The following is a 15,965-nucleotide window of genomic DNA, read 5'->3' on the forward strand; positions in this document are numbered from 1 at the left end:
GTAGTTGCGCATTCGTGGTGCTGCGAGAGCACAAATAACTATTTATTGTCTTCTTTTAACTCATTGTCAGGTTAGGTGGAGCGGGACGTGATTATATGGAACACAAGTTAAAAAACCTGATTGTTTTTAAATAAAAATGTAAAGTCCAATACCATTTTGTGGCTGCATCTTTTTAATACTTCTAAATTTCTTCTATCAAGAAGTCAGGGGCTATTCAGAAAACATCCAGGGTTTCCTTCTACAACTACAATATATTAATGAGCTCTACAAGAGATTTTCTGAGAAAACTGGGAATCCCATTTCTTGATTTCACAAACAGGGCTGGCTTGAGGTATAAGCAAACTTTGTGACTACTGGTGTCCTCCTTCCCTGGTGGCCCTAAAAGAGCTAGAACTCACCCAGGACAAGTTTACAAATGCATCAGTTTTATTTTAGATATCCAAGTTTCAAGTAGTTTATCTGTCCCGTTCAGTTATTCAGTTCAATTAAATTCAATTTAAAAATACTTTATTCATCCCAAAGGGAAATGAAATGATGTTGTAGCTAATATTATACAGGTTTCTTCAAAGAGCCGTTGTAGATGCTGATGGCTGTGGGCAGGAAGGATCTCTTGTAGTGGTCTGTCTTACAGCAGATCTGAAGAAGCCTCTGACTGAAGACACTCTGTTGTTGTAGAAGAGTCTCATGAAGAGGATGCTCAGGGTTCTCCATAATGTTCTTCATTTTATGAATCCTTCTTTGCACAATGATCTCCAGAGGTTCCAGAGGAGTCCTCAGAACAGAACCAGCCGTCTTTAAATAACTATTTCTTGTCTTCTTCTTTTAACTCATTGTCAGGTTAGGTGGAGCGGGACGTGATTATATGGAACACAAGTTAAAAAACCTGACTGTTTTTAAATAAAAATGTAAAGTCCAATACCATTTTGTGGCTGCATCTTTTTAATACTTCTAAATTTCTTCTATCAAGAAGTCAGGGGCTATTCAGAAAACATCCAGGGTTTCCGCGCCGGAAGCCCAGGTCTAACTACGCATCTGCGTTCTGATGAGGCTTGTTTAACAGATTAAAAGTACCTTTTGAAAATTAACTGTAAGCAGATATTAAAAATACCTTTCATTAAGGCCACATTTCTGTATTATGTTTTTTTCTTGATGTTATGTAATATTTAAATCTGAAATGCTGTGGTTTCATCAGCTGCAAATCATAATAGAAAGTTTGAAAATATACAACTATGTATAACTGATCTATATAATGTGTGTCACTTAACAAGCTGTTACTGAAATGAATAAACTTTTAATATTCTAATTTATTGATTGGGTGTGTATATTAACTTCAAATTAAAATTACACAAGAAAGGGACCCCAAGAGGAATTCTGTATAGGGCCTTTTCCCCCCATATTCCCCTGTAGTTATGAGATACTGTAAGCTTGTGATGTCATGACATTTCCAAAATGGAGGCACGCCTGGTCAGCAGCTGTGGCAGAACCAGCTGGTATTATGCCCTAGATACCCAACCAATTTGGAATGTTTTTGAACAATTATCCATGCCATTATAGTTTCATTACCAAATTTGTCCAATTTTTTTTCAAATGCAAAATGATGCAGAATACACATTTCTGTTCAAGTTGAATTAAAAATGTAAACGTCTTAAACACAATTCAAACAGTGCTGATCTGTAATTTCAGTAACATATACCTCATGCAGCTAATCTAAAACTGGATGTTTCTAGGTTTTTATCAATTTAACACTTTGCTTTCATTTGAAGGGAAAACCAATTTCATAGGTCAGTGTTGTACCTTATCACTGCTTTATATCCTTAGGCCTTATTCTAATGTCATTTGTATGCACAACAGTTGTTTTAAGGCACTGGAACAAAATTTGATCTTCTGGGATCAAGAATTTCTGTTTTGTTGACAAACCACCATAAAAATATGGTTAACCTTTTATTAAGTGATATGAACACATTTTGGTCACTGAAGTTGTAACATTTATGCACTTTTACATGTCACACATTAAATGTCAACATGAGGAGCAGTTTAAGAGAACATGGAATTGTTTTTCATTATATTCTTTTTACTGGCCACCCCTGAGGCGGAGAACCAGGTGGAGGGTGGACTCCTTCTGGATGTTGTAGTCAGACAGGGTGCGGCCATCTTCCAGCTGCTTGCCAGCAAAGATCAGCCTCTGCTGGTCAGGGGGGATGCCTTCCTTGTCCTGGATCTTAGCCTTGACGTTCTCGATGGTGTCGCTGGGCTCCACCTCCAGAGTGATGGTCTTGCCAGTGAGGGTCTTGACGAAGATCTGCATTCCACCCCTGAGGCGGAGAACCAGGTGGAGGGTGGACTCCTTCTGGATGTTGTAGTCAGACAGGGTGCGGCCATCTTCCAGCTGCTTGCCAGCAAAGATCAGCCTCTGCTGGTCAGGGGGGATGCCTTCCTTGTCCTGGATCTTAGCCTTGACGTTCTCGATGGTGTCGCTGGGCTCCACCTCCAGAGTGATGGTCTTACCAGTGAGGGTCTTGACGAAGATCTGCATGTTTGCTCCTGTGAATTTGGGAAAGGGGGGGAAGAAATACAGTGTTACATTCAACAACCTTATATAATGCTTGTCAGAAACTATGTAGGAGATGAACGTAGATTTTACCAACTTGTGGAAACAGGCTGACAACATTAGCATGTAGCATCTACAGACGCTACAAGCTAATATAGTCTACAGACTGTAGGGCTAAGCGTACAAAGCGAACAGACTGGTAGGAGGGCGGCGATTCAAGCATCAACGCCATTTTGTAAAAAGCCATTGTTTGCCTTCCTGCTTTCACTCGGATGGATGACACAGCTAGAAATGACGTCTCGCTATTTCTCAGAAACACCAGTTGTTACGTTCAACGGTGTTACTTAAAATTGTCAGTTAACAGAAATCTGCCAATCAAATTGTCGGAATTAGTATTTATGGTTGCCAAGCACCATAGGCTTTCCGGTGATCACCAAGAGGCCAGCTGGCTTTAAAAAAAAAAAAAATATATATATATATATATATATATAACGAACTGGAAAAATACGTAAAGTAACACAATGAAACAATACAGAAACAGTCCAAGAAAATATTCGACTGTAGTGTCATAAAAAGGGAAGGGGGAAACGTACTTACAGTTGTTTTCTGGTATTTTTATTCGACGACTTAAAGATGGCGAACTCCGCTGTCTAACTGCTGCTGCTTCTTCTTCTTTTGTTTTTTTATTGTCGGAAGGCAACCAATTTAAGGTGCATTTACCGCCACCTACCAGGCTGGAGTGCGGTCATCAATAATCTCACAGGGAATATAATAATACAAACCTCAATGATAAACCTCAATGATATACACGAATGTGCGAATTCACATCCATACACACTCACACACACACACACACACACACACACATATATATACAGGTCCTTCTCAAAATATTAGCATATTGTGATAAAGTTCATTATTTTCCATAATGTCATGATGAAAATTTAACATTCATATATTTTAGATTCATTGCACACTAACTGAAATATTTCAGGTATTTTATTGTCTTAATACGGATGATTTTGGCATACAGCTCATGAAAACCCAAAATTCCTATCTCACAAAATTAGCATATTTCATCCAACCAATAAAATAAAAGTTTTCAAATAATCATGTACAGTTATGCACTCAATACTTGGTCAGGAATCCTTTTGCAAAAATGACTGCTTCAATGCGGCGTGGCATGGAGGCAATCAGCCTGTGGCACTGCTGAGGTCTTATGGAGGCCCAGGATGCTTCGATAGCGGCCTTTAGCTCATCCAGAGTGTTGGGTCTTGAGTCTCTCAACGTTCTCTTCACAATATCCCACAGATTCTCTATGGGGTTCAGGTCAGGAGAGTTGGCAGGCCAATTGAGCACAGTGATACCATGGTCAGTAAACCATTTACCAGTGGTTTTGGCACTGTGAGCAGGTGCCAGGTCGTGCTGAAAAATGAAATCTTCATCTCCATAAAGCTTTTCAGCAGATGGAAGCATGAAGTGCTCCAAAATCTCCTGATAGCTAGCTGCATTGACCCTGCCCTTGATAAAACACAGTGGACCAACACCAGCAGCTGACACGGCACCCTAGACCATCACTGACTGTGGGTACTTGACACTGGACTTCTGGCATTTTGGCATTTCCTTCTCCCCAGTCTTCCTCCAGATTCTGGCACCTTGATTTCCGAATGACATGCAGAATTTGCTTTCATCTGAAAAAAGTACTTTGGACCACTGAGCAACAGTCCAGTGCTGCTTCTCTGTAGCCCAGGTCAGGCGCTTCTGCCGCTGTTTCTGGTTCAAAAGTGGCTTGACCTGGGGAATGCGGCACCTGTAGCCCATTTCCTGCACACGCCTGTGCACGGTGGCTCTGGATGTTTCTACTCCAGACTCAGTCCACTGCTTCCGCAGGTCCCCCAAGGTCTGGAATCGGCCCTTCTCCACAATCTTCCTCAGGGTCCGGTCACCTCTTCTCGTTGTGCAGCGTTTTCTGCCACACTTTTTCCTTCCCACAGACTTCCCACTGAGGTGCCTTGATACAGCACTCTGGGAACAGCGTATTCGTTCAGAAATTTCTTTCTGTGTCTTACCCTCTTGGCTGAGGGTGTCAATAGTGGCCTTCTGGACAGCAGTCAGGTCGGCAGTCTTACCCGTGATTGGGGTTTTGAGTGATGAACCAGGCTGGGAGTTTTGAGCAGGAATCCAGACCAATCGAACAAAAAATTTCTTATTATATAGCTGAACTAATAAGTGATATATACCTAATAATAAATCTAATCTACAAGATTTGCCATATTTTATACTTAATAATTCAGCTTGACTATCTGATGCAATTATATATTTATTTTCTTCCCTAATATTATCACGCAACCATTCTAAAGCTAACATAATGGCAGAGAATTCAACTGTAAAAACTGCTAGATGATCAGTTGTTCTCCTTTTAATCATGACTTTATGCTGTGGGATATTCACAGCTGCTCCTGTTCTGCACTATTTGGATCTTTAGATCCATCTGTATATATAATTATAGTATCTTTAAATCTTCCAAAATAATTATTCACTATAACCCAATCTGGAGTATTTCCCTTTTTAAGTAATTCCCCCAATTTCAGATCAACTTCTGGTGTGATAAATAACCATGGTGGAATTGGTGACTGTGGAACCATAAAACTACACTGGAACTGAGTCAATCCAAAATTATGAGCTTTTATGTCCCCAATCCATCCAAAGCTATTACAATCAGATTTATGATGTTCCCAACAGTCCTGCAGCACAGCCTTAGTTGGATGATCATAATTGTGTCCCTGTAGGTTTACCCAATACACATACATTAGCTTCAATCTTCTTAATCTTAAAGGAAGCTCCCCAATTTCAACTTGCAAAGCAGCTAAAGGAGATGATCTAAAAGCTCCACAACATATTCTTAACCCTTGTGTTTGTTCACTATCAAATTTCCTCAAATGGCTGTCAGCAGCTGCCATATATGCTATACACCCATAATCCAAGGAAGATCTCATGAGAGCCTGATATATTCCCAACAGCGCACTTCTTGAAGCTCCCCATTCCTGTCCAGCGAGACATCTCAACAAATTATTCACTTTTTTATATTTATTTTGAACTGATTCTATGTGCTGTTTCCAAGTTAATTTTTCATTCAGTTTATTTATATAGCGCCAATTCACAACACATGTTGTCTCAAAGCACTTCACAAAACTCTGGTACATACATTCCAATTAATCCTAATCATTGAACAGTGCAGTCAGATTCAGTTATTTATTCAAATTGGATAAAAAGTTTGTCTGTCTAAGGGAACCCAGCCGATTGCATCCAGTCAGTGACTTGCAGCATTCACTCCTCCCGGATGAGCATGTAGAGACAGTGGACAGTCACTGGCGTTGACTTTGCAGCAATCCCTCATACTGAGCATGCATGTAGCGACAGTGGAGAGGAAAAACTCCCTTTTAACAGGAAGAAACCTCCAGCAGAACCAGGCTCAGTGTGAGCAGCCATCTGCTACGACCGACTGGGGGTTTGAGAGAAAGAACAGAGCAGAGACAAAAAGAACAAAGAAGCACTGATCCAGGAGTACTTTCTATGGGAAGGAAAAGTAAATGTTAATGGATGTCGCTCCTTTAGTCGTTTCATCTAGAAAGAAAGAACAGATAAACTTTGAGCCAGTTTTCAGGGTTAGAGTCTAAAGAGAGCACATAGAGTTAGTCACAGTAAAAGCTCAGTCAATTTCCATGTCTAGGAGAGAGAAAGGGTTAAACACTAAAAGACAGGGCCAAGTGGATCATCAGTAGAGGGTGAGCATTAAGTTGTTGCCAGCAGAAGCTCGGATGATTCCTCTCTCCAGAAAGGTGTCACAGGTAGACACAGAGTCGGGTCAGGTGTAGCTTCTAGGAAGAGAAAAGAGAGAAAACAAAGTTAAAAGCTGAAATAACAGCAAATAATGCAAAATTGGAGAGTAGTGTGAGAATGTAGCAAAGAGGGTGAAAGTGGTCATTATGTCCTCCAGCAGCCTAAGCCTATAGCAGCATAACTACACAGATAGTTTCAGTTCAGATTATTTAGTTAAACGGCGCTTATTTACAACAATGTCGTCTCAAGGAACCCCACAAAGGGTCCCACTGATGGTCATTGTTATACTAAAAACCACAAGGATTGGGATACTTCCCTATGTCAGACTTATTATAACCATTGGAAAAGAGAAGGGGTCATACAGGTAGCAGAAATGGAGGGTGTTTGCACCTCAACCATAACTGAGCTGGTTTAGGCTAAACCTGACTCCCCCTTACTCCATCCAACAGGGAGGGAGGAAGGCTCCCTCCCTGATAAACTAAGCCACTCTAACTATAAGCTTTATCAAAAAGGAAAGTTTTAAGCCTAGCCTTAAAAGTAGACAGTGTCTGCCTCACGGACCAAAACCGGGAGCTGGTTCCATAGGAGAGGAGCCTGATAACTAAAGGATCTGCCTCCCATTCTACTTCTAGAGACTCTAGAAGTAGGTGAGCCCCTCCTTCTACAACTACAATATATTAATGAGCTCTACAAGAGATTTTCTGAGAAAACTGGGAATCCCATTTCTTGATTTCACAAACAGGGCTGGCTTGAGGTATAAGCAAACTTTGTGACTACTGGTGTCCTCCTTCCCTGGTGGCCCTAAAAGAGCTAGAACTCACCCAGGACAAGTTTACAAATGCATCAGTTTTATTTTAGATATCCAAGTTTCAAGTAGTTTATCTGTCCCCTGTTCAGTTATTCAGTTCAATTAAATTCAATTTAAAAATACTTTATTCATCCCAAAGGGAAATGAAATGATGTTGTAGCTAATATTATACAGGTTTCTTCAAAGAGCCGTTGTAGATGCTGATGGCTGTGGGCAGGAAGGATCTCCTGTAGCGCTCTGTCTTACAGCAGATCTGAAGAAGCCTCTGACTGAAGACACTCTGTTGTTGTAGGACAGGATACTCAGGGTTCTCTATAATGTTCTTCATTTTATGAAGAATCCTTCTTTGCACAATGGTCTCCAGAGTTTCCAGAGGAGTCTCCAGAACAGAACCAGCCGTCATTATCAGCTTGTTGAGCTTTTTTAAGTCAGGGCAACAGGTCTATAGTCATTGAGAACTGATATTGAAAAGTAACAGCGCTACTCCAATCTGCAACCAAAACAAGTTGCTCTCAGATGCACCTCGGAAAAAGGGTAAAAGAGGAGCCTGTGGAGCTACAATAACAGGGAATTCAGAACAAAGTATGTCTGTTCCACTTTATATAGACCACAACTGAATGATTTAAGAGTGAAAAGGCAGGATTTAAAAGCATATGCCCCCTTATAAGTACATACTGGTCCCTTTATCCTTTATTTCCTCTAAAGTGTATATATTTATACCTAATGTCTGTACGCTGTGAGGTCTTGTAACCGAAGTCTCCCTTTATTTACCAAAGGGTATGCAGACCATTGTCACAAGAAGAATCGCCCATGGTACCAAGTATGTTTTGCTACTGCATGGAGATAATGGGTCTCTGTCCTGTGACATTTTTTTCATTTAAACATTTTGTATATCACAGTACCATGTACTTTGTGTAGTACATTAGGCCAGGTACACATAAATTGTGTGATTAAAGGAGCAAATCAAAGCAGACATAATTTTCATGGTAATATTAACAAATAACATCCTGAAGTCATCAGGGAAAGACTACATTATCTACTAATTATTGCCAAGATATTTTCATGTTTGGTTTTAATGATAAATCCCAAAAATATATTTGAAAATATTCAGTGGCTGATCCCCCATCCAGTCAAGGTCTCAAGCTTTGGATGCTTGTTATTTAAACATATTTAGTCAGGGCTGGCATGAGGTATAAGCAAACTTTGTAACTACTGGTGTCCTCCTTCCCTGGTGGCCCTAAAAGAGCTAGAACTCACCCAGGACAGGTTTACAAATGCATCAGTTTTATTTTAGATATCCAAGTTTCAAGTAGTTTATCTGTCCCCTGTTCAGTTATTCAGTTCAATTAAATTCAATTTAAAAATACTTTATTCATCCCAAAGGGAAATGAAATGATGTTGTAGCTAATATTATACAGGTTTCTTCAAAGAGCTGTTGTAGATGCTGATGGCTGTGGGCAGGAAAGATCTCCTGTAGTGGTCTGTCTTAGAGCAGATCTGAAGAAGCCTCTGACTGATGACACTCTGTTGTTGTAGGACAGTCTCATGAAGAGGATGCTCAGGGTTCTCCATAATGTTCTTCATTTTATGAATCCTTCTATTCACAATGATCTCCAGAGTTTCCAGAGAAGTTTCCAGAACAGAACCAGCCGTCTTTATCAACTGGTTAAGCTTTTTTAAGTCAGGGCAACAGGTCTATAGTCATTGAGAACTGATATTGAAAAGTAACATTGCTACTCCAATCTGCTACCACATTGAGCGACTTACAGTGAAATTCAACCCTGAGACACTCCTAGACTGTGTAACCCCTCACTTAAGTCAAGTTTTGTTAGAAGCTGAATGAAGGACGAGGAGAAACCGAGTTTAGCCCTGATAAAAAAAAACATTTTGCTGAAGCAAATAATGACACATTTTGAGGTATTTAGAAAAGAACTCAATCTGAATTTTTGCTAACAAATGTTTTTCTTAAACTCAGATGTTTACTATGGGCCAGATAAATGAGCTTACAAACTGCATGCCCAGCCAGAGTACCGGGCATGCAGTATCATGTGAGAGAGAATTTAAGTACACCCTTTCATCAAACATTTTGACAGGTGGGCGGGACTTCCGGTGGGGGCCATGTGGTTGCCATGTGGGCAGGAGGTCATGTGGTCAAGCAGGGGGGTGTGTCCAAGGGGGCGTAACCGTGGATGCTGATTGCTTGTCGTCATTAGGGGCGATACCTTAAATGAGTCAATTAAAACACAGGGGTGTGTTTAAGGGTGTTACGGGGAAGGCCTTAAATGAGCCAATTAAAACACACAGGGGTGTGTTTAAGGGTGTTATTAATAATCTGTATGTTTTTTCAGGCGTTAATACATCTAAAAAACAAAAAAAAGACATGCATCCTTTTATATTTTAAAGGTATAATCAACTTAATGTTGACCTATCACATGAAATCCTAATAAATGAACTGTGTAACCTGACAGAATTGTAAGTTCATTTTGCTTTACAGCAGGACCTATTTGTTGAATATATGAGCCAGTCTAAATCAGTTCAATAGAAAAGACCTAAAAAGTAAATTAAAAGATTGTGCTTCACTACATCGATGGAACGAGAAAAACCTTCAGCTTCTGCGTCAACATACTGGAAAAGCAGCTGAAAGAGGTAAGACGAATATGAGATTAACAGAAAAAAAAAAAGAACTTCAGTATACTGTTTCCAAGTTACAAATTGACTCTAGCAATGATGTGTTTGTTATTGAATCATGAGAGACTCCATTTTAGGAAAAAAGGAATGATAATTTTAGTTACTTGTAGCTTTTCTAAAACATTTACTTTTTCATCTTAGAGTTACAGGGTTACAGTTATACCATATCCAACTGTTAGGGGCGATGTCAGGAAGGTGCAGTTACGTCTGTTCCTTAGATAACATATCACCTTTGAACTCAAGAAAGGGTTTTGGTCTTAAAAACATAGTCTTTGCAGTTGAGATAACACTGTCATGTTCTGGTATAAATACTGTGTGTAAAATGTTGTTCAGGGGCTGTTTCATTGGTTAACCTCAGTGTCAGGGTCTTCAAATGCTGAATGTCTTTGAACCATAACACTTGTTACATTGAAAATACCAGTACTGACAAGAAAAAATGTCGGTAAATATTTCAGGAAACCCGGAAATTGTGGCTTCTACTTCTGATAATTCACAAAAGCACAATGACAACTTTAAACGTAAGTAAGTAAGTAAGTATTCATTTTTAAGAAATCATTAAATGCATGTGAATGTTCTCTAAGTTTGTTTATATATATTGTTTATATATATATATATTTGTTTCTTTGTCATAGAACCCACCGCTGATGACCTTGATGATTTCATCTTGACACAATCAGATTATGGTAAGTAAATGTTAAATGCAATAAAATATATATATATATATATATATATATATATATATATATTATAGTTAACCCTTGACAATGTTTCAATTTATAGATTTGATGAGAGAGGTAAACCCGAATGATCAAGTTGGAGGGTTCAGTGGCTGGAATCGACAATCAAAATTGAGAAGGCGAATTATTTCCAAACAAGAAAAAAACCCAACCACAACTGAAATTAAAACTGATTCTTTGAATACTCCTCCGTCAATTATCATCATTTCCCCTGAAGACACACCGGATAAGTTACCAGCACCACCAGAAAGTAAGTAAGTCCTAGGAACCAGCTATTTTTCTTTGAGAGTGAATGTATTTTAAACCTCAGATAAAAACTGTTTACAGATTCGACTGAGAGCTCTGTGGAAGACACAGCTGTCGAGCAGCAGCAGCAGCAGGGTAGAAAAAATAAATAAAAATTAAATAAAAACAATATATATGTATTTTAAGCATAGTTCAATAAAATGTCATATAAACCTGTTTACAGATACATCCAAAGATGCCACATTAAATCCGCCCACCAGAAGGTCGCTTTTCAAAGATCAAGACAGCTTTCAGCAGAAAGGCACCGTTTCAGTCCAACAAGAAGTGAAATCTGGAGGTTTTACCGCAAAGAATCGGAGTAAGATAAAAAAAAAAAACTTGTGTATTTTAAAAACTATTTTTCGTTTTATTTATGAACGCTGTGCTGCACAGCGTAAGATAACTTTTATTGTCTTCTGTTTTTACAGAATATTTAACCCCGGCCAAAAGACAGCGACTCTCTGCGCTACAAAGCAGAGCAACGCTAGTGAGTGAATTAATGAACGGTACGTTTTAATTCATACATACATACTGAATTAATTTGAATTCCTTTGTTTTTTTTCCAGCTTTAATGTGATTATTTCAATATATATATATATATATATATATATATTTATTTATTTATTTATTTTTTGTTCATTCTCCTTACAGAGGTAACGTTGATGGTAGGACAGATTGGCCACAGAAACGGACAGCGCAGGAAGACAGTCTCTACAGCCTCACGGGATCTTCGTAATAAGGCCTCATCGTTAACGCTTCTGGCAGCATGTCAGATTCTGTTAAAGAAGCATTTTGGTGACATCAAGGTGATTTTAAACTGAACTGATCACTGTGTTTTGTTTTTGTTTTTTTGTTTTTTTCTGTAGGTTAGTTTTATTTTATTTTTTTTCTTTTGTTCATAGAAATGGATAACCGAATCAGACTTGCCCTGGATGAAATAAGAAATTTAGTTAATGAACTTAACGAAATCCCCGTTAATGCAGAAGTAGCAGATAACATTGTTTTAAATGCATCTCCTGCTAACAGTGAAAATGTAATAAATGAACATCAGCACGGTGACTTTTTAAACGTAATCAATCAGGCTCTTTACGATTTAAATAGCGCATTTTGTCCACTCAGTATTGAGCAAAATTATCCACCTGACACTCATCAGAATCCTTCTACGTCACGTGCCGCAGATCAGCACGGGGGTCATTTCAATACGGACGTAGCAGTTAGTTCTGATCAAATAGAGCGAGATCCTCCAGCGGTGGTTGAACGTGAACATTTTAATAACCATGAAATAAGGAGACCTTTTACCATACCGCCGCCCTGTCCAAGTAACGTTCCAGATTTAGCAGCATTCTATACAGACATCATGCGTATTATCATTGAATTAGCCGACGCTGCGAGATCGTTAACCAGACGTAACGACGTTGTGCAGCTGGAATTAGTGGGTGAAAATCTCAATCGTCACATCACATTTACTGTTACAGATGATGGAAATATGATCCTGCCTGCTTTCGAAAACTTCCTCGATGATTTAGTACAATGGAATGCAAATATACCTGTAGATAATAACATGGAATTTGTTCTTCAGGTTGTTAATGACCCAGCAGGAGGTTCTAAGCGTAAAGCTGCAGGAACGTTAGACTGTGAACTGTTTAATAAGAAAATGCGTCATTTGTATATTATAAACAATACCGGTAATCAGTTATGTTTTGCAATCAGCCTCGCACACGTCTCTGATCCTGAGCTTACTGATGACCGTGCTGTAGAACTGGGGAGGAGATGGCAGCATCAGGCAGGCCTTGACGAGCAAACAGCAGTTACTTTTAGTGATATTGGTAAATTTGAAACCATTCTGAAGAGAAAAATTGTAGTGTTTCACAGAACCACGGGCTCTACTTCTCTGTGTAAATTTGAGACCAGTTTCCCTGATCGTTCAAACCCTCTGTTTTTGCTGTTATTTCAAGGTCATTACTATGGGATAAAAAATCTCAAAGGTTTTATGGGGTGCAGATATATTTGTAATTACTGTTACGCCAGCTATGAGAATGCAAACACACACCATTGTGAAGGTTATTGTTCAGTGTGTCAAACATATAAATGTATGCAAGAGATTAGCAATCCTGTAAGCTGTGCAGGCTGTCAAAGAATCTGTCGTAATTCCTCATGTTTCAGCAGACACAGGGAACCGCGCATCAGAAATAGTGCTGAAAGGCCTATGAGTGACTGTGAGTTGGTAAAACTGTGTAAAGTATGCAAACGGATATACGTTATTCCAATCAGTAAACCGAATAAACCACACGTATGTAATGTAAAATGCAGTATTTGCGGTGAAAATGTACCCCCCAGCCTAGACATTACATGCGATGATCATAAGTGTTACATTCAGCCTTGCAGTGCAATTAATCAGCTTGATGATAAACTGATTTTTTATGATTTCGAATGCCTCGTCAATGAGAGCGGCATGCATACCCCCTTTCTGGTCTGTGCTAAAACGTTGAAAGGTGATGAATGGTACGCTTATGGACTGAATTGCACCCAAAAATTTCTCCTGCATTTCAGGAGGCCGAAGTACAGAGGCTTCACCTTAATAGCGCACAATGCGCGGGGGTATGATGGTTACCTGATTCTCACAGCAATGCTGCAGTTAGGGATTAAACCTCATATCGTCATGGTAGGAAGTAAACTTCTCTGTTTAACCGACCCTGATTACAGGTTAAAATACATTGATAGCCTGTCCTTCATGTGCATGAAGCTTAGTGCCATGCCGAAAGCGTTAGGCTTTACCAATCAAAGCAAGGGTTTTTTTCCCCACCTATTTTCCTCTGAACAAAGTCTCCAGTATGTGGGGCCTTTTCCTCCTCCATCCTGCTACGCTGTAGAACGCATGAGTCTTCAAGAACAACAGGTGTTTAACAGCTGGTACAGAGAAGCGAGCAAAGAGGTCTTTGACTTTAAGAAAGAAGCTATTCGTTATTGTAAAAATGACGTTGAAATTCTTTTTCAAGGATGCTTAAAATTCAGAGACGAGTTCTTTAAGGAGACAAATGTGGATCCATTTAAAAGTATCACAATAGCATCAGCCTGTATGAAGGTTTTTGTAACCAATTTCCTTCCTCCTCAAACCTTAGCCATTCCATCACCTCTGGACTACAGACGTAGCAGTAAAACGTTCTCCAGCGCGTCCATTCAATGGCTCGGCTGGATTGCAGACAGCAGAGCCATATTTATCGAGCATGCATTAAATAGGGGTGAAAAGAAAATCGGGCCATATTCAGTGGATGGATATGCAGAGATTAACGGTGTCAAAGTTGCGTTTGAATTTTACGGCTGTTTTTTCCACGGCTGTAAAAAGTGTTACATGCCTCATGACAAGTGTCCGTTGAGAGGGGTCGCATTTGAACAGACCACAGTCATCACTAACCCTGAAGACTTTTTCAGCTTCATGTTCTCGAGTAAATACATGGTTAACTATTTTCATTTTTTCAACCCTGAAATGTGTGTAGTGCAGTGGAACTACAGCAAACGTGTCATATATCCACCAAGTAAGACAAATAATGTGTTTATAGCAGCATTCACCACCGCTTATGCACGTTTAAAACTTCTCAGCAGCATGGAGAAGTTACAGGACAGATTGATTTATATTGACACGGACAGTTTGATTTATGTGACAAAAAGTGGTGAAACTCCTCTGGAATTGGGGAATTATCTGGGTGATCTTACTGACGAGTTAGATGGTGACAGCATTTCGGAGTTTGCATCGACAGGACCCAAGAGTTATGCATACCAGACCAAAAACCGTAAAAAAGTAGTGATACGTGCTAAAGGCATCACTCAGACGCATGAATGCAGCCAGAGGGTCAATTTTGACAGCATCAAAGGGCTGGTCGAGGGCTACTTACAGAGGTCAAGTGAGGGTGTCATTGAAATCCCTCAGCACACGATCAGGAGGGATAAAAAGAGATTCCGTTTGACAAACGTGACATTTCTTAAAAAGTTTCGACTGGTGTATGATAAGAGACGTCTTTTTTCTGACGGGACAACTCTGCCTTTCGGTTATTAGAGTTGAAGAAGAAATAAAATAAAAAGTCACATGGATTTACAGGAGATTGATTTTGATCCTAGATTTAGAGCACCTTTCTCATGTATGATAGTTGGACCCAGCGGCTGCGGGAAAACTTTCTTTGTAAAAAGTATTTTTACAAAACTGTAATCATGTCATGGATATTGTTCCAGAAAATATTGTATGGATTTACACATCTTTTCAACCCATGTATGCTGAATTGCAGAAGATGAATAAAAATATTACCTTTGTGGAAGGATTGCCTCATTCTTTTGAAGATGAAAACCTGTTTCCTCCTGATCAGAATCATCTGATTATTCTAGACGATGTTATCGCTCAAGCCTCAGATGATGAAAACGTGATGAAGGTCTTTACCCAGTTTCGTCACCATCGTAATATGAGTGTTATGATGTTGACTCAGAATGTTTTTCATCAGGGAAAGTTCAGTCGCAGTATTAGTTTGAACTGTAATTATATGGTGTTGTTTAAGAACCCGAGAGATAAACTCCAGCTGAACATACTGGCCCGCCAAATGTTTCCATCTCAAAAGGGTCTCTTCTTGGAGAGTTTTGAAGACGCAACGAGAGAAGCTCATGGATATTTAATCATCGATTTTACGCCTACCTGCCCAGAACATTTCAGACTGAGAACGGGGATACTTCCTCAGCAGTGGCCTGCTGTGTACGTACCCAGAACAAAGTAAGTCATCATGTCTGCACGTATAAAAAGGAATTTACCATTATTCAGAGCTTTGTACCAGGCCTGTCCACAGAAACGTAAAGATATTCTCGCACACTGCTCTCCCGACTTTATTCAGGCTCTGTGCGAGATTGCACTGAATATCCTAAAAGGTAACATTAAACTATCACCCTCTCAACACCGACAGTTGAAGAAACAAAGAAATATCATCAGATTGTTGGGTGATAAAAGAACCGGGATAAAAACTAAACAGTTGGCTCTCAAAAAGCAACGAGGTGGTTTTATTCTCCCCATCTTAATGGCTCTTGC

The 15,965-nt window shown here is 39.5% G+C and overlaps 1 protein-coding gene across 2 annotated transcripts in view; it reads right to left on the bottom strand.

Moving 5' to 3' along the window:
* Positions 1-15,965, bottom strand: part of ubb (ubiquitin B) — a 59,875-nt gene that overhangs the window by 13,418 nt on the left and 30,492 nt on the right. Inside the window, exons 1-2 of one of the 2 annotated variants that reach the window (XM_047379348.1) lie at positions 2,642-2,696; positions 1,929-2,541 (exon numbers count right to left, since the gene is read on the bottom strand). In XM_047379348.1, the coding sequence (XP_047235304.1) occupies positions 2,072-2,541; positions 2,642-2,681 (510 nt within the window). In that variant the 5' untranslated portion in view covers positions 2,682-2,696 and the 3' untranslated portion in view covers positions 1,929-2,071. Of the gene's footprint in view, positions 1-1,928; positions 2,542-2,641; positions 2,697-15,965 lie in introns of those variants that run through there. The other variant, XM_047379349.1, reaches the window with a different exon arrangement.

The sequence above is a fragment of the Girardinichthys multiradiatus genome, chromosome 11, assembly GCF_021462225.1.
Source record: "Girardinichthys multiradiatus isolate DD_20200921_A chromosome 11, DD_fGirMul_XY1, whole genome shotgun sequence".
NCBI lineage: Eukaryota > Metazoa > Chordata > Actinopteri > Cyprinodontiformes > Goodeidae > Girardinichthys > Girardinichthys multiradiatus.